Source organism: Myotis yumanensis, unplaced genomic scaffold (assembly GCF_028538775.1).
Source record: "Myotis yumanensis isolate MYYU_CA2020_CCGP unplaced genomic scaffold, mMyoYum1.0.hap1 SCAF_19, whole genome shotgun sequence".
Lineage (NCBI taxonomy): Eukaryota > Metazoa > Chordata > Mammalia > Chiroptera > Vespertilionidae > Myotis > Myotis yumanensis.
Genome location: NW_027223770.1, coordinates 27,254,167 through 27,278,819, shown reverse-complemented (window position 1 = coordinate 27,278,819; position 24,653 = coordinate 27,254,167). Strand labels below are relative to the sequence as shown.

General features: G+C 59.9%; 1 protein-coding gene across 1 annotated transcript in view; it reads right to left on the bottom strand.

Annotated features, from left to right (window-relative positions):
• DNAH10 (dynein axonemal heavy chain 10) overlaps positions 1-24,653 on the bottom strand; it is a 63,273-nt gene that overhangs the window by 19,438 nt on the left and 19,182 nt on the right. Inside the window, exons 21-53 of the mRNA XM_070399638.1 lie at positions 24,162-24,320; positions 23,185-23,301; positions 23,001-23,103; positions 22,404-22,582; positions 21,809-22,020; positions 21,174-21,327; positions 20,602-20,835; positions 20,291-20,413; positions 19,377-19,610; positions 18,262-18,485; positions 16,949-17,218; positions 16,654-16,837; positions 16,040-16,174; positions 15,263-15,415; positions 13,612-13,800; positions 13,148-13,294; positions 12,502-12,693; positions 11,589-11,707; positions 10,429-10,587; positions 10,197-10,332; positions 8,788-8,910; positions 8,124-8,258; positions 7,672-7,888; positions 7,199-7,318; positions 6,975-7,120; positions 5,915-6,067; positions 4,724-4,984; positions 3,407-3,579; positions 2,333-2,426; positions 1,918-2,085; positions 1,359-1,547; positions 604-775; positions 76-279 (exon numbers count right to left, since the gene is read on the bottom strand). Coding sequence (XP_070255739.1) covers positions 76-279; positions 604-775; positions 1,359-1,547; positions 1,918-2,085; positions 2,333-2,426; positions 3,407-3,579; positions 4,724-4,984; positions 5,915-6,067; positions 6,975-7,120; positions 7,199-7,318; positions 7,672-7,888; positions 8,124-8,258; positions 8,788-8,910; positions 10,197-10,332; positions 10,429-10,587; positions 11,589-11,707; positions 12,502-12,693; positions 13,148-13,294; positions 13,612-13,800; positions 15,263-15,415; positions 16,040-16,174; positions 16,654-16,837; positions 16,949-17,218; positions 18,262-18,485; positions 19,377-19,610; positions 20,291-20,413; positions 20,602-20,835; positions 21,174-21,327; positions 21,809-22,020; positions 22,404-22,582; positions 23,001-23,103; positions 23,185-23,301; positions 24,162-24,320 — 5,578 coding nt within the window. The remainder of the gene's footprint in view (positions 1-75; positions 280-603; positions 776-1,358; positions 1,548-1,917; positions 2,086-2,332; positions 2,427-3,406; positions 3,580-4,723; positions 4,985-5,914; positions 6,068-6,974; positions 7,121-7,198; positions 7,319-7,671; positions 7,889-8,123; positions 8,259-8,787; positions 8,911-10,196; positions 10,333-10,428; positions 10,588-11,588; positions 11,708-12,501; positions 12,694-13,147; positions 13,295-13,611; positions 13,801-15,262; positions 15,416-16,039; positions 16,175-16,653; positions 16,838-16,948; positions 17,219-18,261; positions 18,486-19,376; positions 19,611-20,290; positions 20,414-20,601; positions 20,836-21,173; positions 21,328-21,808; positions 22,021-22,403; positions 22,583-23,000; positions 23,104-23,184; positions 23,302-24,161; positions 24,321-24,653) is intronic.

Genomic DNA, 24,653 nt, shown 5'->3' with positions numbered 1-24,653 from the left:
CGAGTTTCACTGGCTGGTGGAGCCTCAGGTCGTGCATCGCTCCCCGAGGCACAGGCCCTGCTGAAGGGGGCGCACCTGGGAAGTTCCGGCACCAGGTCCTCAGGGCGTCCCCCACGGGCGACATGCCCAGGACGATGTGCAGGTTGTTGGCACTCTTGTTCACGAAGTACTGCCACACGGACTCCTTGGCCGGGCTGACCCCCTGCTTCAGCGCCTCCTGGTCAATCTGACCGAGGATGGTCTCCTTCTCATCTTCGGCGAAGAGCGCGGGCACCATGCCTGGGACGAGGACAGGCGGGTTCCCCGGGGCCGGGAGTCCCTCCGGCCCTGAGCACACGGAGCACAGGGTCCCGGGAAGAGTCCAAACCGCAACTCTGAGACCCGAGGCTCACCCTTCGAGCCTCAACCTCCTCACTGTGAAGTGGGAAGACCATCGCCTCCTGCTCACGAGCATCAGAGCAGGGTTCTCCTCTGGGGGCAGTTCCCCCCGAGAGGCACTTGGCCCGATGTCACGGCTTCTGGGGGGTAGCCAGTGGCCTGTCGTGCTCCCCCGCCACCCCCGCGGCAAGCGCCTGGAGGACGCCCCGGGGCCGGCGCCGGCACCTGAGGTGAGCATGTTGTTGATGAGCTCCAGGAAGCCCTCCTCCACCACGTGCGCGTCCGTGAACAGGAAGATCGTCGTCTTGCTCTCGATGCCCAGCCTCAGGTAGAGGTTCTTCAGGTCTTCCCGGAAGTTGCTCTCCGAGTAGCCGCGGCTCAGGAGGATCTCGAACACCTGCCGGCACGGAGCAGGGCGCTGCGTGGGACCGCGAGCGCGAGGGGGGCAGCTCCGTGACGCGGAACTCGCACGTCTGCAGGGACTGCCAGGGCGAGAGCCATCGGCGAGGGATGAGCCAGGGCCAACCAGGTGACCAGGCTGTTTCCACACAAGACTATTATTGAGGGAGAGACTCAGGACAGAAAAGCAGTCAGGTCCTTGTGTCAAACAAACCAGATGGGCACTCAGCCTGCACACGGGGAGGGGCGTGCGGCGAGCACGGGGCTGTCCGCGGGGCTGTGTGAGTGTGGGAGGAAGCGGGTGTAAGAGACCTTTGGTTGTGAAAATGAGTTAGTTGGGTTACAGGGAGGAAAGGAAGGCAAGAAACGAGGAGGCAAGGAAGGCAAGAAACGAGGAGGCAAGGAAGGAAGCCGAGGACGAGCCAGCAGTAAAGGGAGCGGGACCGGCACCAGCACCGCCCTGACGTGCGTGCCCTCAGGTGTGAGCTCTCCCCGCCGCCCGATGAACTGGGGAGGCTGTGCAGAAGCTGCTCGTGGAGCTAACGCCTCCCACAGTGGGCAGCTGGGCCGGAGGCGCTCACCTCGTAGCCGGCCGTGAAGGCGGCCAGCTTGGCCAGGGACTGCTTCCCGGAGCCGCCGACGCCCACCAGCAGCGCGTGGCCGCGGTCCAGGCGGATGATGCGGTGCACGCGCGTCAGGTGCTCCAGGGCGTCGTCGAACAGCACCAGGTCCATGCGGGTGTTGCTCTCGTTGTACTCCTCCAGGATCTCCTGCGGGACCGTTCGGAGGGTGAGGCCGGGCTCTCTCCTGCTGTCCCGGGGGGACCAGGAGTGGAGGGGACACTCTTCTCCGTGCCAGAGGGCTGAGGAGTGCATCACGTGGGTTTAGGGGCCTGAGTCCAGCACTCATGACGGAGGCTTCCATTGCTGGCTGGTGGTTGAGCCCAGGCTGGTTGCAAGGCTCCACTCGGGAGAGTGGTTCCCGAACCTGGCGATGCACCGGCACCCGGGGCCTCCCTGGCTCGATGGAGGGACTCTCGGGGGTGAGCCCAGGGGTCTGTGTCACATACTCCTCCGGTCATTCGCACGCACCCAGGACAGGGAAACCGCCGGAGGGGACACCAGCCCCGCCCGCCCGCACCTGGAACAGAGCCTTGGCCGCCTCGTAGTCCTGGATATCTTCGTAAACGCGCTCCTCCTCCTCGTGCAGCGCCATGCGGAAGTCCCCGAACAGGATGGGGTCCCGCATCACCACCTCCACGTCGTCCTTGAAGTGCTCCGTGACCAGGTCTGATATGTACTCTTGCACCTGCGACAGGGGCCAGTAACGACCCAAAGCCCACACCGCGCCCTCACTGGCGGGGGAGGCACAACCAGGTCATGCAGCCCATTCCCTCCCAAACGCGACCAGGCGCTCACTGGCCCACCCTCCTCGACGCCGACTCTATCTTCAGTGTCTATTCGCTACATAACAACACAGGGGGTTTTCTGCTCCCCCCGCCCCGCCCCCCGAGACCCGTGGGCCAGGCGGCATCTGCGTGGCTCTGAGCACAGACCAGAGCCTTGTCGTCTTCGTTGATCAGCCGGTCGTGGAAGACACGCAGACACTCGTTCCTCCAGACCCTCACCATCTGGGCCACTGTCTGGAACCTGCGATGGAAGGGCCGCCATCAGCCACGAGGCATCGAGACGCAGGCTGATGCTCCTGCCTAGGTGAGTTCCCGGGTGCAGACAAGGACAGCCTCTCTGTGGGCCTCCTCGGCCCTCCCGCTGGGCTCACAGGAATGGGGCTAATGGAAGCCGGCACGTTCCCTGTGAAGAGCGTAAGGTGGTGTCTAGCGCGCGCCCTCCTGGAGGGAAGAGAAGGGCGCTGTCTCTGAAGGACACACGTGGCACGGGATGCGCGCCCACCAGCTCCGCCGGCTGGGACCCGGGATCTAAAACCAGCATGGGCACCAGCAGCGCCTCCTTCTCAGAGCCAGCTCCGTCCCGCCCGGACCCGGACTTCCTCTGCTTTCCGGCAAAGAGCCCTCGCGCCATCCCGAATGCCTGGAGCTGCCCCCTCCTGAGCTGCCAGTCCGAGCCCCGCGAGGGCGCCCAGGTCGGCCTGGGCTGGTGTGGGGTCCTTAACCCGTTTATAGGATGCGAATTCATAACGTGACTCTATGCTTGCAGATCCACGTGAAGTGTTCATTGGTGCAAATACACACACACACAGATACAGAAAATAAAAATAAAGAAAAGAAATACACAAACAAGCCTAGTGTGACGGAGAAAACGTGTGTGACCAGCTTACATCCTCTGTGCTTGCTTCTCCCAAAGACACACAGTTCACCGACTTCACCTGCAAACGCTCCCGTGGCAGGAGCGAGAGGAACACACGGGCACGTTCAGACGGGGAGTGGGGACTAAGTGAGAGGGCAGCAGAGCGGCCGGCCCAGGACGACTGTCCCGTCACCCTCTGCCTCCTGTCCCTCCGCCTTCAACCCGAGGGCGGACGAGGCGGCGTGTGAGGTAAACAAAGGCCCCGAGCCCACTGTGCACGGGCTGACGGACGCGCCGCCGAGGCCTTGTCTTAAAGGAACAGAAGAGCCCCTGCTGCGCACGTGCCGGCGACGCCGCCGACTCACCGCTCGGGGTTGGTGAGGACCAGCCCGTGGAACACCCGCGACAGGTCGCGCAGGTTGAAGATGTAGTGGAACTTGGACGGGGTGGGTGGCAGCTCCTGCACGATGTCCGTGTAGAGCTGCAGCGTGCAGCGCGTCAGCCTGTCGCTCACGGCGATGATGCTCTCGTGAAACACCTAGAAACGGGGAAGGCCCGGTGTCAGCGGCGGGTGGCGAGAGGCACACGTGGTCCATCCACGCGATGGCGCATCACTCGGCCGTGAACAGGAACGGAGCCCTGCCAGGCGCACCGTGCGGGGGAGCCGGAGCACACGATGCCGAGGGAGAGAGTGTGGGACCCACTTACAGGAAATGTCCCGATCAGGGAAGCCCATGACACAGAGCAGACTGGGGGCTGCCGGGGCGGGAGGATGGGGGAGGGGGTGAAAACCCCCTAGAACTGAGCAGTGAGGACGGTTGGAAGCCACTGTGAATGGACTAAAGGCCGCTGAATGATGTCCGTTCAGATGGTTCACAGAACTAATCTCACGTGCCGTGAGTTTCACCGGGATTTTTTAAGAGGAGATAAAAGTTACCACAGAGAAACCCATCATCTGCTTCTGGGCCCCCCGTCGCTCTGACAAGTCCGCCCGGGGTGAACCACCCTCAGTCTGGGTTTTGCGGGTGCAGACTGTGCAGTTTTGAAAGCAAATGCCTTCAGGTGGGGCATGAACAGGCCCGGTGCCCGCCGGTCCTGCTGGCCCCCCGCCGTCCCTCAGATTTGCCTCTGCCTGGCCCTGAGGACCTGAGTGTGGGGGCCCCTTCAGAAGGGACAGGCCAGGGCCAGAGGCCATGATTAACGCATGGGCTACACTCGTGGGGGCCAAGCAGTCAGCATGACAGCAGCAGTAACACATCCATCGGCACCTGCTCTATGCCAGGCCCTGGGCCACATTCCCCCACACGCCATGGCGCTGGTGCCCCGTGCTCCTGCTCCAGGTGAGGCCGCCCCGGAGGCTCACGGCACCTGCAGCGCAGCGTGGGGGCGGCACCAGCTCCGAGCCCGGGCGATTCGCTGCTGTAACTCAAGGCCACAACCCAACTCCCAGGGCCGAGGCTCTTTCGGCCTCTGGGCCCCTTTCCTCATAAAATACCTCGTTTTATGAGTGCGCGGGTGTGAGGATGCATACACTGTGGGCTGATCACACTCATTTCCCTCCTGGTTTTGAAAGAAATAACGTGTTCACAGGCCCCCACGTCGCCCCACGCCCTGCCCCACACAAGGCCCGTTAGTTAGTAGATAGGAGGATGGACAGACACATGGACAGATGGACCGGTTACCGAGGTGTGGCCTCTCAGGATGGAGAAGTAGATCAGGTGCAGAGACATCTCCGAGGGGAACGGCACGTTGAAGACGCTGAACAGCGAGAGGAACCGCGGGTCCACCTCGTTGCGGCCGCCCCCCGCCTTGCCCATGGCCGCGATGAAGCCGAGGTCCCGGATGCTCTTGCAGTTCAGCTCCTTGCCGCGGTCGTACAGGAAGCCCTTCTCCAGCAGCAGCTTCAGCAGGGCGATGGGCTGCTGGGTGCCGTACTCGTCCACCTGGGTGTGCAGAGAAGATGACGACGGTGCCATCGCCTTGGCCCCCAGCACGCGGGGCCGCTTCACAGGCTTCTCGGCGTCGGCAACTGCGCAGGCATTCGCACGGCGCCCCCGAGCCAGGCCCGTGGGGCGGGGCCCACAGGGTGCGCTCCTCGCCTCGCAGCACCGATGCCACAGGAGCTGCTCAGTAAATGGATGGGCGGAGAGACATGTGGACGGATGCACGTGTAGAGGGACAGACGGATGAGTGATAGAGGAATGGCTAAGTGGGTGTGTGGGCGGGTGCATGGACGGATGGACTGATGGGAAGATGGACAGATGCACAGATGGATAGATAGGAGGATGGACAGACACATGGACAGATGGGCTGATGGGAGGATGGGCAGATGCATGGACAGACAGACCGATGGGAGGATGGCAGACGCATGGACGGATGGATGAATCCTGCTTTGAGCAAAGCCCTTCTGGAAGGCAGGCTTTCGGGAAAAGATGGTGCTATAGGTGATATACATGTGAAGCCCAGGTCTAAGAAGCTTTGCCCTTCTCAGGCTCGAGCTCCCGCCCCTGGTAAATCTGGAGGGATTCTTGGAACGTGCCTGCCCGTAGGCCTCCATGTACGTGTGGCCGGGAACAGTGTTGTATGAAAGCACAGCTCACGTGGAAACACCTGCCCAAGCACACGCTAGATGGGGCGCAGAGGCCGCCTCGTGCGCGTTACTCCTACGGAGCCGAGGAACCCCGTCCCTGCGGACAAGCCCCTCGAAGAGGAACAGCCCAGGAGTCCCCAGCACTGTGCCCTGCGCATGCAGAACGAGACAGGTCTCCTCACACGCACTCTCACCATGCATGTGCGCGCGCGCACACACACACACACACACACACACAACAGCGCCCGGCCCCGCCCCTCCCCGCCCCGTGAACTCCCACGACCTTGGGCATGTTCATGTCGTCCATGAACACCAGCAGGCGTTTTCCCATGGGGGGGCCGTAGGTGTCCTTGGTCCGTTTTTCCACGTTTGCTTCTAAGTTTCTCTGGATGTCCAGGGAGGTGGTGCGGGAAGAGAAATTGACCATCAGCACAATCTGAAGCAGGAAGAGAGGGTTCCAACGATAAACCGTAAACCAGCGCCTCTTTCACCGACGTCACAGCATCGGACCTGCCTCCATAAGCCAGTGTGTCTGCACTTCATCCGCTTTAAGTGCGAGCAGGGATTTGGCTTCCCTCTCGACAGGCTGCAGGGGCAGCAACGAGCTGCCGCCTGTGAGCCTTGGGGACCACGTGGCCCGGGCTCGGCCCTGCGGGGCCACCTCCGAGAGTCATTTAACGTCTGAGGCCCTTCTCCGCGGTGGGTGCCGGGCGCTCCACAGGGCGACGCATCGAGAGGACGTGCACAAAGGCACCTGCCACGAGACAAAGCGCCATTCGAGCGGAGGCTCCTCCCTTCCTGCCACGTCTCAGCCCCAAGGCCATGGACCAGCACTGAGCCTTCCTCAGGCCCAACTGCCAAGAGGAAGGGAGGGCAGCCCCGGATCCCGTGTGCCCAGGGACTCGGGCCTCTGCTTCTCAGAGAATCACTGGGAGTCAGTCCACTGATCAGTGGTGCCCAGGCTTCAGGCAGCAGAGTCGCCCAGTCGGCTTGTCTGGGTGGAGGAGCAGTGTTCAGGGGCCTCTGCTGGACCGGAGGGCCACGGCCTCAGATGGACCCTCCCACCGAGGTGCCCCGAGCACACGCGCACACCAGCTCCTGACAGCGACCTTGGGCAGAGGTGCCTGTTGGCCCGTGAGCCCCCGCAGCCAAGTCCCAGCCAAGTTCCTTCTGAACGCGCCCCCCTTGGCCTGACCCACAAACCTGCAGCTCGGGCTGCGAACACCCCTTCTGTGCCCCCGCAACAACATCCTGGCGCTCGCTAACCCGTGCTGCATGCGTGGGGTGCGAGCGAGCCTGACCCGCGGCCACCTCCCTGCTGGATCCATACAGGCATCACTTACGTTAGTCTCTTCGCTCAGGTTTTTGAGGAAGTTCTGGGTGGTGGCTGTCTTCGAGGTGCCAGACTCGCCGACCAAAAGAACGGGATGCTTGATCTTGACCATGCGCTCCAGCATCCAGGCCGTGCGGGTGGTGTCCACCGTGTGAACTGCGGGACATCCCGGGGGGAGCGTCAGGGACACGCCAGGGGGCGAGCGCCACGGGACAGGGCCCGGTTCTCACTCACCCAGGATCTCAATGAACCTCCTCTCGCGGGAGTGCACGTACTCGGGAACCAGCTTGCTCCACGGGATCCACCTCTTCTGGGCAGGATCGAAGTGGAAGTCGTACAGGGTGGGGAGCTGAGCTGCAGTAAATAACCGTCCAGGCCACTTGGGTCACAGACATGGACATGCACCATCGGCCCCGGAACGCACTTGCCATGAACTCATGCCACTGGTTCCGGGACAGCAGCTTCCTTGAGAACTTCCGACGCACCCACCCCCTCTCCACACAGACGGACCGGCCCGGGGAGCCGACCCCCTCACTCACTGCACACACGCTGCACCCCGTGAGCCAGCGCTGCCCGGCCCCTGGGCAGACACTTGCTGAGCCCCTTCCCTGGGATGCAACAGTGGGAGGCAGCCCTGGTTCCTAGAGTAGCTGCTGGTGGGTTGGGTGGGGAGAGAGTGACAGGTAAGCAGGCGACTGGGTTCCTACCTGGCAGTTCCCCGGGCTGGGCCCACACCCCGTCCAGCTCGGCAGAAGGCAGGGAGGCCAGGCGCTTGATGCACTCGTCGAACCGGTTGCGGCCGAAGTCCAGCAGGCAGGCGCCCAGCGAGCAGTACAGCGCCTCCAGGAAGAAGCACTCCAGCAGGTCGGGGTCCTCTATCTCCCCTTCGAGGAACGCGTCCAGCACCTTGGTCAACTGGGTCACCTGGCGCACAGGAAGTGCCCAGGTCAGCATGGATAACCCCCACACGCCCAGCTTTGGCCACGGACCTGGGGTCCCAGGCTCTGGAGCGATGGAACACGACCGCGTCCGGGCTCAGACGGAGGAGCTTGTCTCTCGCAGGACAAGGAAGAGCCGTGCCTCCTCGTCACGGCCCGCAGTGATGGTCGCCCGCCGGGCGTCTCGCTTGCCCCGAGAGCCCGCGCGGGCTTGTCCTCACCATGTTCAGGTTCGTCTGCGGGACGATCATCTTCAGCTTCTCGCCCTGCCTCCCGTCCACGATGCCCTCCACGATCACATCTATGAGGTAGGGCACGTACTTCTCAAAGAGGTTCTGCAATTGGACCTGCTCCACCTGCAGGGGGCAGAGTTCCAGGCATTCCCAAGGGCTCCCGGGAGGAGGTGGGGTAACAGGTCCCATCCGACAGAAAAGGGGCTCCTCATCTCAGAGCTCAAGTGACGAGGCCATGGTCATCGAGCGGCCGTCGGCCACGATGGGCAGGCACCAAGGTCCGTGGCTCTGCCCCTTCCTGCACTATGGCCACTTCCAGGCCACAGCGGCAGAGCTGAGTAGTTACACAGGAAACCATACGACCCACCACGTCTAGAATGCTGACCTGGTACCCTTTACAGAAAAAAGAAAAGGCATGGACCCCGGGTCTAGATGAGCAAAATCATTACCCATCTCCGGGCTGTGAGCTATCTGGGAACCCAGTTAGCGTGTCTTGATGTTTCCATCTAATTTATTGGAAACATGAAGTGCCTAAGACCATGAACAACAGGTCCCGGTCAAGGTCATGGCCTTCAACTACACCCTCCTGGGCTATGCGAGCCCAGCCAACCACCAAAGCTAACGAGGAAGCTGACATCAGAAGTGACTTCACCTTGTTCTGTATTTGCTGAAGCCATTTCTTCCAGTAGGGCTGGTATTTCAGGTTCTTGGGGTCCACGTAGACCATTCCACAGCGGGACACGGTCGCGGGGGAGGCGTACTGTAAGTCTCCCACCTGGAGGGGGAGGAAGGGCTCACAGCTGCGAAGCCCACACGCAGATGAGCAGCCCTCACGCAGCTCCCATCGAGCACTGAGGGTTATCATGGAAGATTAAGGTTGCCGATGCAGCACCTTCTAAAATGTAATGTCCCATTACTATAAAACTAACGTGAAAATGAATAGGCTGTGGAATATCCGACAAAAATTAAAAAAAGTATAAAGAGGAAAATAGCTTAATCCCAAATCCCACCACCAAGAAACAGACATTGCTGTAGAGTGCTTGCTTTTTAGTCTTTTTTTGTTTCCTGTTTAACATAGCTGACGTTGGGTAGTATAAACCATAATAACTATGCACCTAGAGCAGCAACATTAACACACGTGTCCCTCCTTCCGCGGACACAGACGCGGCTCTCTCTGCCAACAGGACCACGGCCTGCACAGACAGGCTGGAATGGCCGTGGCTACAGTGGGAGCAAGTCCCAGGCCCACAGCTGCGATGCAGACTCAGGCTGTGACAGCAACTTTGTAAAATGAATGAAGGTCAGATAAGAGCAAATAGTGTGGGAGAAAAAGCAAGGCAATGACAAACTCCAGGCAAAAAAAAAAAAAAAAAAAGGCTCTAAAAGAAAGTCAATGTAATCAGTGTCTAGTGGCTCTCAGTAAAGACGGCCGTTCCCACAGGCATGTGAGTGCCGTTTGCCGTGTAACTGGCTGAGCGATGTCGTGTGTTCTGAGGGGGAGCTGATGGAATCGGTCAGCAGGTGACTGTGTGACTTGAAGCTGACAGCGGAAGAGGAGCTGGCTAAGCATGTACTTACAGGCACCAGGGACCCGTCAGAGGAAACACGTATGTGCCCCACCTGGTTTTACCCAGGGGTCAGAGCATCTGCCCTTGGACTGAAGGGTCCCGGGTTCGATTCTGGTCAAGGGCATATACATAAGCAGCAGGCTCCCTGGCCTTGGGTGGAGGCACGTGTGGGAGGCAACCCATCGATGTGACTCCCTCACATCAATGTTTCTCTCTCTGACTCTCCCTCTCCCTTCCACTCTCTCTAAAAAATCAGTGGAAAAAAGATCCCCCGGGGAGGGTTAACCAAACAACAACCCCCATAAAAAAGAAGACCCAAGTGTAAGCAGCGGCCACGGCTGAGACGCAGTGAAGAGGGTGAGGGAGGGGGCCGGGGCATAGAGTGTGCTCAGCACGCACTCTCCTGCATGCTCTGAGCTTCTGCAATCACCGAGCCTTAGTCCTGCTTGAACAAACGGCAAGATTCTGTCCGAGTGATCTCCCTGCCACTCGCCTCGAAGAGCAGGGCACAGTGTGCCTGCAGCCGGATGCGCTCGCCGTTGGCCAGCGTCAGCAGCTTGTTGTCGTCCATCACGGAGTTCATGTTCTCCACCCACAGCGCGTCCACGTCGCCGTCAAACAAGATGTACCTGCAGCACCGAGCAGCCGTGAGCCCGAGCCCGAACCCGGGGCCCAGCAGCTCCCAGCCCCGGGGCCTGGAGGAGCGTCCCTCCCCAGAGACTCACTTCCGCTCCTTCTTGTCCGTCGGCTTGTTGATCTCCCTGAAGATGTTGGACAGCACGCCGTCCGTCCAGTCGCGGGTGCTGGGGTCCAGGATGCCGTAGAGCTCTATGACGCTCACGGCCTTGGGGTTCAGGATGTACAGCTTGGTCGTCAGGCCCAGCCTAAGTCAGAGGAGAGGCCTCGGGGGGCTGAGCGCGTCGGGACTAGATGCTTCGATCTGACCCGGAATTTAAAATGCGGTCCACACCCTCCCCTGGGCTCCCACTCCTTGCGAGGCAGCTACCTTCCCCGAGAACCATGGCCCCAGCACAGGGAAGTCCGCACCGGAAGCCCGGCTGTGCGTTCCGGGGACAATGCGAGGCTCACATGTACACACACGTGTGCTTGTCCTGTAAACTAACAGCGGTAACCGAGGAATGACACGCGGGTGCTGAGCACGACCCGCCTCCGGTCAGGAAGCCCCTGCGCTCTGGTTCCTCTCGTTAGGTCTCAGACCAGCGAGGAGCGTGAAAGTCACCGAGATGCCACGGCTCAGCCGGGCCCTGCTGCCATGTCGGCGGCACCGAGACCCTTCTAGAATCCAGCCCCCGCTGAGGACACAGGGAGAGGCGTGAGCCCATTCACTAGGAGACATCAGGCCACCGCAGGTCCGTGACCTTGAGGAAGTGACCTTAGGAGTACGAGGTCACTCTCCCACCAGCGCCTGCAGGGCTGGCGGCGACGAGACCTGTGGGGAGGGGACTCTCTCTGGTCCCGCTGATGCCCTAAGTGTTTCTAATGCGGGGAGGCCTGGCTGACACCCGAACACCAAGAAAACATGACTTAAGTTACCTTTTGAAAGAGCCTCATAAGAGAGTCCGTGAAACACTCATTTCACAAGCAAACCCATTCAGTCTGAGGCACAAGAGTCACTGATCGCCTCTAACACACGGTAAATAACCGGCAGTGAGACAGGTAGGTGGGATGAGTTGAAAGGGGTGTTTGGGACAAGTTTAACCTCCCCGGGAAACAGAGCGCAATGAGGGACGGCAGCAGCAGCACCGCCTTCCCATGTCGCCACCGCCTTCCCATGTCGCCACTGCCTTCCCGTGTCGCCCCCCGCCAGGCCCCGCCCCACCGACAGGCCCCCACCCCGCCTCCAGGCCCCGCAGGGCACACTCACTTGGTCTGCGCCTGACACAGGGTGTTGATGACCACGGACTTGCCCCCTCCCGTGGGCCCCACCACCATCGTTGTGTGGCGGGTTAGCATGGTCTCGTACACCTGAATGACTTTATCCACCTGGGGACAGAGTCGCAGCTGAGGTAAAACACATCTTAAAAAAAAATAGCCCCATTGAGCTATGATTTCCGTACTATTCAATTCATCCAATGAAAGTGTACACCTCAATGGTACCGAGCACGTCCACGGGCTGGGAGGCTGTTACACACACACTGCTCACCAGCCACTCCCCCAAGCCGCTCCTCCCGCCGGCACCCACCCCTCCTCTGTCCCTACAGCAATAACAGTTTACCTTTTTGGTGAGTGTGATTCGGGGCGGGGGGAGGTGGGCTGGGAGAGAACATTAGATGGTCGGACCCCAAAACAGAATACCTCAGCTCTCTGACGACATTATGCCCAAAAACCCAAGACCACAGAACCCAGACAGTGGTCCATCCACACAGTGGGGTTCTGTTCGGCCTTCAGGAAGGAAGTCCTCACGCCTGGGAGCACAGCACAAACGCACCGTGGGCCTCAGGCCAAGGAAACACGCAGACATGGAGGACACAGACGGGGTGAGTCCGCTGGGAGGGGGAGCTGAGGGGCAGGCGCCTGGACAGGAGGCAGGCGGCGGGTCCCGGGCGGGCGGGGAGGGCGGGAGTCCCAGTTTAAGGACACAGCTGCAGTCGGGAAGGTGGAACAGCCCGGAGGCGGTGGCGGGGTGGCCGCGCAGCACGGGGATGTGCCCAGGGCCCCGGCTGGACACGGAGTGGCTCAGAGGGTGCCTTCCCTGGCATCTGTGCTGGGTCACAACTCCAAGGAAATGACAACAAGAGAGAAAGGAAGAAGCGTGGGCTCTCGGGTCAGCCCTCTACCTGGACCGGCAGGACCACGAAGCCGTTCTCCTCGAACACCTGCTCGACCGCGTCGTTGAAGCTGGGGTAGCGGACGCGCGGGCAGTCCAGCCCGGGAAACAGGTCGGAGATCAGGCCGAGGAACAGCGGGACGTCCTCAAAGACGAACTTGGGCAGGTTCATGTCGCGAAGCGCCCGCATCAGCACCACGTCCTGGGCGGGAGGAACACAGACGTGTCGGGTGTTTCCCAAAGCCCGGGTCCAGGAACCCTCGCACAGAACGAGGGTGGCGTCTCTCACCGCAAAGCCAGCGGACAGCTGCAGAGCAGACATAAAGCGCTGCCCCGGGAGGAGCGGGCGGCGCTGACAAACCGCCTCCAGGTCGGCTCCGTGTAAAGGAGACCCAGCCGCACCTCTCGCGCTACCGCGAAGGGGGCAGCACGCGTGTCCCTGCCTGCACCCGCCACCTGCAACGGCGCCTGAGGCTTCCTGCTGAGGCCTCACACACTTAGGTTCTGGGAGACACTGCACTTGACCTTACAGCGATCAGGCCAGTTAGAAGCAGACAGACCACATCAAGGCCGGAAAGCAAACGGCACGGCCGCTAAGACCGAATCTGAGCCGCGCGGGCCCGTCGCCGCCCGGCACCAGCACACAGGCGGCCCACCTCCTTGAGCTCGGAGGAGCCTCTCTTCAGCTCGCCCGCCATGACCAGCACCGACTTCAGGGCTCGGAGCCCGAAGTCGTAGTGATGCTGCTTGGAGAGCTGCTCCCGCGCCAGCTTGTACAGAACCGTCATCTTCTTGGCCAGAGTCTGGGAGAAAAGACGGTGAGAAATGAAGGAAGGAAGTGACCCAGTGTCCACATGAAAGCTGGTCCGCAGGCAGCTCAGCCGCCTGTGCAGGACACTAGAGGGTCCTGTGCTCTCCACTGAGGACACGTCCTCAAAAGGACGCCAGCCTTGCCCGGGCGGCGTGGCTGAGCTGAGTGCCGACTTATGAACCAGGAGGTTGCCCGGGTTGTGGGCCCCGTCCCAGTGGGGGGTGCAGGAGGCAGCCAATCGACGACTCTCACAACTGCTGTCTCTCTCTCTCCCTCGCCCACCTCACGCGTGGGGGGGCGGGCGCTCACCTTGGCCCAGAGGAAGCCCTCGGAGAAGAGCATGATCTCGCAGATCTGCTGCAGGTCGGGCACGATCACCACCACCGGCCTGAAGAGCGCCTTCACCGACTCGGGCAGCTCCGTGCGGCCCGCGTAGCCGGGGTTCATGGTGATGAAGATGCCCATGCGCGAGTCCAGCGAGATCTCCTGCCCTTCGAACTGGAGGACAGGACAGGGGGGTCGGATGTCCGGCCTGCCCACCACAGGGGAAGGAGGCTGGCGGGGCTATGAGGCTCTTCGAGTCCCTGGGCACCAGGCAGTGCTGTGCTTGGAGCCTCTGTGTCTGGGGGACAAGCCTCAGCCGCCCCCCACGCTGATCGGAATCAAGGGTCTGAGAGGTGGGGAAGGGGCGCAGCCTGGGGCTGACCCGAGGGCTGTGTGACCCCCAAACCTCTCTGGGTGTCCTTTGCTGCAAGGCTGTGGAGACCCACTGCGACGACACGCGGGAGGGCACCCATTCATTCGTGAGTGGTCACTCTTCCTCACCCACCTCTCCCCACAGCATCCTGCCTCAGCCCCGTCCAGACTCCGCCTGCGCCCCCAGGCGCCCCAGGTACCCACACCCTGCACACGTCTCTCTCCTCGCAGTCTCTCCGGCCCATGGCCGAGTTCCGACCGCCTCAGCTCTTCTCTCTACCGAGACGTCACTATTCCATTTCTCTCAATGGCCCACCAGGCAGACGACAGACAGACCGTGCGTTTTTATGGGGCACAGGCAGCCGCAGTGACAAGAGGGAGCCCAGTGGGTGGACAGCTGATGCTCCCAAAACAGGTGTCCGCACGGACACCCCCCCCCCCCCCCGCACCCCAATACCCCACGTGACTGCCAGGCCACCCTCTGGAGACGACAGACAGGCCGCTCGGAAGCGGCAGGGGAAGGTCTCTCCCACGGAGCGGCCGGGCTGATGGGAGACCCGCCCAGAACCTCGGCTCAGATCCGTCCCGGAGGGGCCAGCGGGTTCCCAGAACGGCTTTTCATTTGCCTTTTCCCTTTGGCAACAACCTCAGGGATGCTGCTGGCTGTCACGCCCCAGCGTCAGCGGGTAGGAAGGCCGCGTTTCCCGTCCACGGGCCATGCCTGCTGAGGGCCTTCGGACGGAACGGTCACCTGTCAGCCATTGCTCTGGGACGCGGAAGGGCCCGAGGACACGGCCTCCCTGTGAGACAGCATCACGGGCTGAGAGCGCCGCTCTGCTTGCTACAACCAGTTACACGTGCAGCTCCTAGAGCAGTGATGGCGAACCTTTTGAGCTCGGCGTGTCAGCATTTTGAAAAACCCTAACTTAACTCTGGTGCCGTGTCACATATAGAAATTTTTTGATATCTGCAACCATAGTAAAACAAAGACTTATATTTTTGATATTTATTTTATACATTTAAATGCCATTTAACAAAGAAAAATCAACCAAAAAAATGAGTTCGCGTGTCACCTCTGACACGCGTGTCATAGGTTCGCCATCACTGTCCTAGAGCATTCCTTAGTCCTGTTTGGGGAAACCCAACCCTCTCCGTTTAGAAAACAAAGCCCACGACGCTGGGTCAGGGGAAAGCCTGGTCTGACATGATCACAGGTGACCCCGCAGGGTCCGCCTGGGAGTGCGGCCGGCGGCCCGCTGCTCACCTGGAACGTGGTGAGCTGGTGCATCAGGGCGTTCCGGATCGTCTGGATCTGAGACGAGATGACGGACAGCACAGAAGCGTCGATCCGGTTAAACTCGTCGAAGCAGCCCCAGGCCCCACACTGAGCAAGGCCGGAGAAGATCTTCCCGACGGCCTGGAGCGGACAAGGTCAGGACAAGGTCAGGACAAGGGGTGTTCATCTTTAACGTGGCGGGTGGCACACAATGGGCACTGCTTCTCCATTACCGCGGACACTCCCAGAGGGACAGGGAAGCAGCCAGCTGGCCTCCCCCGCCATGGATCTTTCTGGTAAGACTTCTGAGGCCCCTTGCGGCCAGCCCCCACTCCGAGGACTTGACAAATTAGGAACTGGGATGGGAAATTCCAGGTTTCTGGAGTGTTCTTCAAACACTGGAAAATCTAGCAGCACTGGGTCCACTTCTCCAAGTGGCTACAAGGAACCAGAGCTGGACGGTGGCCCCTTAGACTGGTCTGACATGGCTCAGCGGCCACAGTCCCCACCCTGCTCTACTGCCTGCCAGCTGCAGTCAGCATCTGCCTGCCTCTGCTGGGCACTGAAGTCCAAGACACTGCTCCACCTGCTGCTGACAAAGCGGAGCCTGCCGGTCCCGAGGCCACGGCAGCACAGGTTTTCTCCCGCGCCCCCCGCTGTCCCCACGCCATGGCATGGCAGTGCGTGGGCTGAGCGCCTTCCCGCGGTGCCCACCCTCCCTCTCTATGCAATGAGATGGCACCAGAAGGGGCGCCACGGCCTTACTTTGTAGTCCATGCCTTCGCCGCAGTTGGTTACAACACAGAGCAAGCCCAGGGCTTTGGCCAGGTCCTTGGTGGTCTCGGTTTTGCCAGTCCCTGCGGGGCCAGCAGGGGCCCCGCCCAGATACATGGACAGCGCCTGTTAGAAGCCAAATGCAGACACGTGCTGTCTGACTCGTGCGAGGAAACACGTCGTGTCCCCGTCCAGCACCGCAGTCTGAGACGCAGGGGGTGGCAGTCCTCGCTCCCGCAGATGCAAGGAAGGACCTGTCTCTGCTCCGCTGGCTCCGAGCACCCCTGACCGTGGCTGCGTCAGCCAGTCCCTGCCTCCGCCTCCACATCCTCCTCCCGCCTCGCCGTGCCCTCCCCGAGTCTCACCAGGACACCAGGCACTGGGTTGGGCCCTAACCCAGGAGGTTCTCCTCCCAGCCCTGTAGCACTGAATCTGCACGGACCCTATTTCTAAGTAAGGCCGCATTCTGAGGCTCCAACGGACATGAATCCTCAGGAAGACACACAGCCCAGGACTCGCTCACAATCACCACGGCCACGCGTCGGAAAAACACAGGCCCACACGCAACGACAACCACAGGAGCCCGCCCGCCGGCAGCCGGTCACCTGCGTCAGCGTCAGGTAAATGCGGTCGGTGAGGGGCGTGATGACCAGCCGCCCGTTGAGCCCCATGTACTCGTAGCCGTAGCCGAAGGTGCCCGTGCACTGGCGGATGTTCAGCTCGTCCGGCTCCCGGTCCCAGTAAAAGCGCAGCTGACTTTCCCACTCGAACTCCTGGGCGTCAAGGATGCTGGGAGGCGAGACGGCGGGTGAGCGGAGAGGGAGGCGGAGGGAAGGCGGGCAGGAGAGAGGGTGAGAGGGCCGAGGAGGAAAGGCCGCGTGGGAGACGCCGGGGGCCTACCTGCCCCGGATGAAAGAGTCCACGATGTCCCGGGCGTGCACGTCGATGATGAGCTCCGTGTTGTACTTCTTGCGGTCGTTCTTGGCCAGCTGCAGGGTGATGCGCGTGACCAGCTCGTCGATCTGCCGGTGCATCTTCCGGCCGAAGCTCTTCATGGCGTGCTTCTCGCCCGCCTGCACCTGGTGGAAGACGTCCTCCACCTCCCAGGTCCACCACACCTGGCAGGCGGCCAGCACCACCATGCCCTGGTACAGCAGCATCCAGTCCACCCTGAGGGAGAGCACGCCTCGCTCAGGCCGCGGCCTGCGGGCGCCCAGCACAGGCCCTGAGGACGTTCTCTCTCAAAGGGAAAGATTCAGGCAAGTGCACGGTGGCAAAGCTGGCCTGGCAAGACAGGAAGCCCGGCCGGCGTGTCTCATGAACCAGGTCACGGTTCAATTCCCACTCAGGGCACGTGCCCGGGTTGTGGGCTTCATCCCCAGTGAGGGGCGTGCAGGAGGCAGTCGATCCATGATTCTCTCTCATCATTGATGTTTCTATCTCTTTCTCCCACTCCCTTCCTCTCTGAAATAGAAATACATTTTTTAAAAAGAAAAATAAATAAATAAATAAAAAGACGGGAAAATGCCAGACCAACACATGCATGCTGAGGTGGGGGTGGGGGACTTTGGGTGCAGAAAGGGGTGGCGTGGACATTTCTCAGTAAATCAGGCTGCATCCCCTTCTTGTCCGCCAGCCAAGCACCGGGACACAGCGCCGCCCTGGTGGAGGGCAGGGATGATGCAGATGAAACCAACACAGGCTTAAAATTCTGCAACTGGGAGCGTGAAAGACTTCCCAGTCACTGCTCCAGAAGGGGGTGATGCCTGTCTAGGTCAGCTTTTTTAAAAAAATATATATTTTTATTGATTTCAGAGAGGAAGGGAGAGGGAGAGAGAGAGAGATATCAGTGAGAATCATTCATCAGCTGCCTCCTGCACGCCCCTGACTGGGGACAGAGCCTGCAACCTGGGCATGTGCCCTTGACCGGAATCGAACCTGGGACCCTTCAGTGCGTAGGCCCTACCCGGCCAGGGCTAGGTCAGCTTTCGAATGTCGTCTCGAACAGTGCTGAGCCCAGAGCCAGGGCCCACAGAGTAACAGCTGAACGGATAGAGCCATAATGCACGAGGCCCCTCCTATCCGCTCACAAGAGCTAACCGTCCTGCGGTCGGGAATTTTGCAACGTCAGTCCATCTGCCCCAAGCCCTTCAGGTGACTCCACCGTGACTCTCAATGTGATGAAGGAACACGTGTTCGCCGCGCGGCCTTACCTGCTCCTGTCTTCACAGTATCTAAAAATAGCCTCTTTGGTGATCAGCCGGTTGGTTCTGCGCATCTCGTTCAAAACGGCGGTCATCCAGTCCTCCACGCGGCCCTCGGCCCGCACGGTCTTGCGGAACTCCATGACCTCGCCTTCTGCGGAGATCATGGCGGACACCAGCTTCTCCCCGCTGTCCCCGTCCTGGAACCGCAGCGCCGCTATGTTGTCATACATCTGCAACAAATGGAGACCCCGTGACACCGGCGCCGAGCTCTGCAGCCGAAGAGCAGCCTGGAGGGGCACACGAAACGCATGGCCCTTCGCCCAAACGTCTATTCACAGGGCAAATACACATACACGGGTCCTCCGTTGGCCCTGCGCTGTGCAAAGGTCTGCGGTAAAAGGAAGAGCCCTAGCCAGCTGCTCCGTGGCGAGAGCCCTCAGACTGGAGGGCACAGGTTTGATTCCCAGTCAAAGGCATAGACCTCGGTCGCAGGCTTGATCCCCAGCCCAGATCAGGGCATATGTGGGAGGCAACCAATCGCTGTGTCTCTCACATCGATTTTCTCTCCCTCTCTCTCTCTCCCCCTTCTCCCTCCTTCCACTCTCTCTAAAGTATCAGTGGGAAAATATTCTCAGCTGAGGAGTAAGAAAACAAAGAAAGAAAGAGGAGACAGACTCCCTCCCCACATCTGAGATTCTGGAGTAGGCGCTGGTATGGAGAGATATGTGGACACATGTGCGAGCTGAACACAGGAGAGGGAAGAGCCAGGGGCTGAAACGCCCGAGGGCTGAGGAATGAGACCTGGCTGGGTCACGTGGGCAGCTGCTTCTCCTCCCTCAGCCGAACGAGCACAGCAACGGCCCTGACAAGACGAGGCCGGAAGACCACACAGACCCCGTGCGAGAGGCCGGCACATCACCCGTGTTCGCTGGCTACTGTCGCTGCCATTCATCGGAACCACCCGGGAAAATGAGCTTTTTAGGGCCCAACACATATAACCAGCAGCGTTTCATCTTAAACCTCTGGGCGGAACTACAGTGTGAAGAGAACTCGGGGAAAACAAACCGCAGGACAGAGCCCACGCAGGCCCCCCGACCCCCACCCCCGGAGGCCTGGCCGACCTTGATCATGTGCTCCTGGACGCAGAGCGGGTCGCTGCTGCCCAGGATGCTGAGCAGCTCGTCGTCGGAGATGAAGAAGAAGCGGGGGAAGGCGTTGCGTTTGGAGTCCAGGTAGTCGTTCAGGCTCTTCTGGCACTTCTCCAGGCCCTCGCTGATGTGCTGCAGGTCGGAGAGGCGGTTCGGGGCCTCGCAGCATCGCTTGATCACGGGGTCTTTCAAGGTCTCGCCCATGATCTGCACCAGGTCAAGAGGACAGAGGTCAGGCACTTGCCTGCGCCCGGGCTCGACGCACCCCAGGAACCAGTCTCTGGGGAGGCCAGTTGTCACGGGCAGTTTCCCTTCGACAACCTCCTGCCAGGTGTTCATCCTGAATGTGGGGAAGCATTGGCACGACCTGCGAGTCACCGACGAACCCCAAGAACCCGGTGCCCACAGAATGTCCAGTCACTAGACAATAATCAGAGAATGTCAAGCCACGCCCACAAGCAAAGGCATTAAAATACTTCCTCGGTTTCGTGGTATGAAACACATTTCTCCGTATGATATGTCCTAAGTTATGGCATAAAATTACACAAAGTGTCATCTGTAATTGCTTCTTAAACCTATCTACAGAGAAGAAGACTTTTTTTAACATGACATAAAGTGGCCACGTTCAGGGGATGGGACTATGGGAAGAACTGTGGAAGATACATATGTTCTACATTTTCCAGCTGTTTTTTTGAAAGCAAGTGTTACTTTTATAATAAAAGTAAATAAATACTAAGAAGAGTCATCTGCCAGCAGCTACAGCCCAAACAGGAGCTGTCACAGGGCAGATGAAGGTCACCCACACGACAGAAGGAGTTCAGAAGCTGTGAGCAGTCGGGACGCCACGTGGAAGTGCACGGGCGCCTCGAGCCCCTCCTGCCACTTGCCCTTTTAAACACTTTGTCGATGTTGTCGAACTTCTTCGCCTCCTCCGGCAGCTGCGAGCGGATGTCTCCTCCGATGAAGATGCTCTCCAGGTACATCCACTTCCTCTGCACCAGCATCCAGATCTGCGGGCACAACGTGACCGTGGCCCAGGCGCCCCGCCGCCAGGTCGTGGGGCACCCCGCCCCCCAGCCTGGGAGTTTTACGGGCTGTGAATGCCGTGTCCATGAGAACATTTAACCGGCAAAGGAAGCATCCGGCTGCACCCCACCCTCAGCGGTGGGGCCCGCTCCCCGCCCTCCTGCGGCCTCACCTCGATGACCTCGCCGATCAGCGAGAGCGTCTTCTCCCACTTGTGCACCGTCTGCAGGAAGGGCCCCACGAAGCGGCTGCCCGAGATGCTCTGCAGGTTGAACGTGTTGTCGTCGAGGCACTGGATGATCTCGTCCACGGCCCCCAAGATGTAGCCGCGCTCCTGGGTGCCCTTGAAGTACTTGACCACGGAGAACTTCATGTTCTCCCACGTGTCCAGGATCTCCTTCACGGCCTGCCAGGAGCATGGGGGGGGGGGGGGGGGGGGGCGGCTCGGCCCGGAAGCGGAAAGCAAACAACAGGACCCAACCCACCGCAGCTCCCCGGCCTGCCCGGGGTCCCCCCTCAGCCCGGGGTCTGGGACGGTTTCAGAGTAAGCAGAGGCGTGTCATGGAGATGCCGGCATCTCTGGCGAGGACTCCATGCAGGTGAGCACGTTCCCACGTGGCCGACGCTCTAGTTCTGGCGCAAGCAGCTCCCCGAGACGCGAGCGCGGCGGGGACCAGCGTGTGCTCTCGCTGTGTGGCGGCGACTCCTCCCTCCCCGACGGGGCCTCCCTGGAAGCAGCCCTACCTTCTCGATGGCGATCTCCTTGATGGCTGCTGTGACGATCTCGTTGAGCACGTCCGCGTGCTTGTCAAGCTCCATGGCAAACATGTTCTCCAAGGTGAAGGTCTCGGTCATTTCGAAATACACGCCCGTCTTTTCCATGAGCTCTTTCCAGTGCCTGGAATGCATGGACAGCACGCTCTGCTGGCCGACCGGCCGTGGTGCTGGGTTTCCTTCCTCCACGAGGTCCCAGGACGGTCCCCGGTGCGCACTGCTGGGGACGGGATTCTGAAACACGAGGACGTCGCTGGGACTGCTCTCCAAAGCCCCATGGGCGGCCAGAAAATGAGTTATTTATGCGGGTCACGTGTTTCTCTGCATGGTGCTGACCTTGCCCCCTGGCTATTTAAAAAAAACAACAAAAAACCTTTGGGTGAAGAGAGTGCAAATGACACTACACCCAACAGGGTGGCTTTCTGTTTGAAACGGGAGAAACCTTGCGGCCGATCAACTTATAGAAAGTTCACAGGAAAACAACGTTACAGAAATACGACTCGCCTCTGTCTGCCGGCGTCGCCGAGCCCTGGCTCTTGGCCATCACATCTCAGCAGAGACAACCCTGTCTGTGTTCCCAGAGGCCGCCAGAGGCCCGAACAAACCTGTCCCGGAGCGCCTCGTGCTTCAGGTCCAGCAGCAGGGGGATCGAGTCCTTGAAGGCCTTCATTTTCGCTTCCAGGTGGAAGGCCACGGCCAGGTTGCGGACCATCCGCGGGAACTTGCGCAGGGAGCGCAGGAAGCCCTCGATGCCCTCCTGCAGGAACTGCACGTTCAGGTTGATCCAGAGCGTCTGGGACCACTCTTCCTTCGCCACCTGGGAATGGACGGAACGGCCATCAGCGACCCCCCTGGAAACACGAAGGCAGCGTGACCTGACCTGGAATCCAACCGTGACCTCTTGGTGCGTGGGTCAAAACTCAGCCACTGAGCCACCCCGGCCAGGCCATTTTAGCCACTTGTAACTGAGCAAGTCAGTGACATCAAGAACATTCACATGTTGTGCAACCATCCCCACTATCTAGTTCCAGAACTTTCTCATCACCCCAAAGGGAAACCCCGTCAGCAGTCTCCTCGTGCGTCTGCCCGAGAGCTGAGCGAGAGTGTCTATGACACCGGCCCAGGCCCATCAGGGTGGTGGCCTCCGTGCGCGGGCCTACCGAGTCCTGCGCTCCCCTCGGGGCGCGTGGGGGGGCTCACTTTCAGCTCCTCGTAGAGCTCGTAGATCATCCGCAGCCCAGTCATCTCCTTCTGCACCTTCAGCAGCTCTGGGTACATGGTGATCGGGAGGTCGAAGAGCTTCTCCGCGTTGGCCAGCTCCTGGCGGTTCCTTTCATGCCTCACCAGCTCCCTCTCAAAGCTGCCTAAGAGGTCCATGCCTGGTGAGGGAGTCAACGGGGGGGGGCGGGCAGAGAACGTTAGGCTGCAGACCGGAGGAGCAGTCACGCACAGGAGCGGTCATGCACAGGGCACACACACATCGCCGTACCCACGCGCCACCAGGGAAGACCCATTTGAAACCACCAGACTTCATCTCGCCTGGATTCTAACTAACACCAGGGGCCACTTTCACCGGCAAGTCCCTCCAATTGGAAATCTGTCTGCTTGGCATGCTCCCTCCCAGAACAGTGGGGTCAGGCAGTTAGGACCTGGGCCCCAGGCATCAGTGGTTTTCCCAGATTCCCCAGGGGAACCCAGGGTACGGGCCCGGCTAACAGCCACGTCTCCCCCGAACACTGCGCCAAGTAAAGCGACCTCAACTCACATACCTGGGAAGACCAACGAGACTACCCTTACCGCTATCAAGATCTTCACCCACCGAGCCAGGGCCTTCGGAATAAAACCGTTTCGCAAAGTCCTCCATCTGCTGCCTGAAGTTCATTATCTCGCTTCGAGTGATCTGGGGAAAGCAGGGCGGCAGTCACTCGGCCCCGCGGAGGCCCGCACGCTCTGGCCTCGGGAAGCGCCCACGCCACGGTACCTCCGTGAAGGTTCTCTTGATGCTGCCAAGAGCGTGCTCCACGTTCACCGAGTCGGTGAACAGGTCCTGCCACATGCTCTCGATCTTGTCAACCAGCTCTTTCTCCGCATTGGAGGGCTGACAGAAGAAGAGGAAGAAGAATTAAAATAAAACACAGAACAAGCAATAAATGGTCAGCATCTGGAAGGGAAATGTGTGGTCAGAGCTACTACCCGGGGACTTTAAGTGACTTGAACCAACAACACAGCTGGTTGAATAAAAGTTATACTTCTATTAAAAATTATATTTTTGTAATTAAAATAAATTCAGGGTAATTTTTAAAAATAAATAGTTGACATAGAAGGAGAGACAGATAACTTAGAGAGATAAGAGCTTCGTAAACTGAAAACCAGCTTCAGATCAACATAATCTCTGATTAAAACGTGGCCCTGGCTCGCTAATGCATCCAGTTGTGCTGTCTGTCAGAGCGAAAACACGCCCCGAGACCACGCCCCCTGAGGCCCTGGCATGCGGCCTCCAGCGCTCTCTGTGATCTGTGGGACAGCACAACGTCCAGAACGTGCTCAGAAATCACAGGAGACGAGGACACGCGTGACTGGCTGAGACCAAGGGCGGCAGGGCAGTGGGAGAGGCCACCCGAGGTTAGGACACAGGGTTCAAACACTTCACTTGACAGAGTGAAGAAAGCAAAAGGCAAAACGCAGACTTTCTATTGTAATTATAAAATGTAAATTGTGCCTAGTGCGCATCTCTCTGATGTAAATTTTGCTACTGCTCCGGGAAGGCATGCAAAGCCGTCAAGCAAGTAAATGCTGACGTCATTGGAGCCATGTGAGACCAAGAAACAGGCTCTGAACTGAGTAACGGCGGGGTTGGCCTTCCATTTAAATGCTGCCACGTCAAGGCACACACAAATCTACGGCAGCGCGGACGGGAGTCTCTGCAGAGGCCTCAGAGGCCGACCGGGTCTCGCTCACGTGCAGGTTGTACATCGCCATGGTGCGGTACCGCTCCTGGACGTCCCTGTACCTCAGCTCCATGACCAGGGATTTGCTCCTCACTTCCGCAATCGTCGCGAGGACAAACTTGAGATCCTCCAGGGTCCCGGGGCTCTTCTTCAGGTTCTTGGCCAGGCTCTGGAAGAGAAAGAAAGTGCGGCCCTTGCCGCTCTGGCTCAGTGGGTAGAGCGTCGGCCCGAGGACTAAAGGGTGCCGGGTTCGATGCCGCTCAAGGGCACGTAACTCGGATGGAGGCTTGCTCCCTGCACGTGGGAGGCAACCGATCGATGTCTCTCTCTCACATGGATGTTCTCTCCCCTCGCCCCCACATCCCTGCCTCCCTTCCACTCTCTCTAAAAATCAATGGAAAAAATATCCTCAGGTGAAGATGAACAAAAAAAAGAAAAGCAAGTTTGCAGGACACTAAACACACAGGGGAAACGGTGCCAACGAGCCTGACTGTCATGGAGG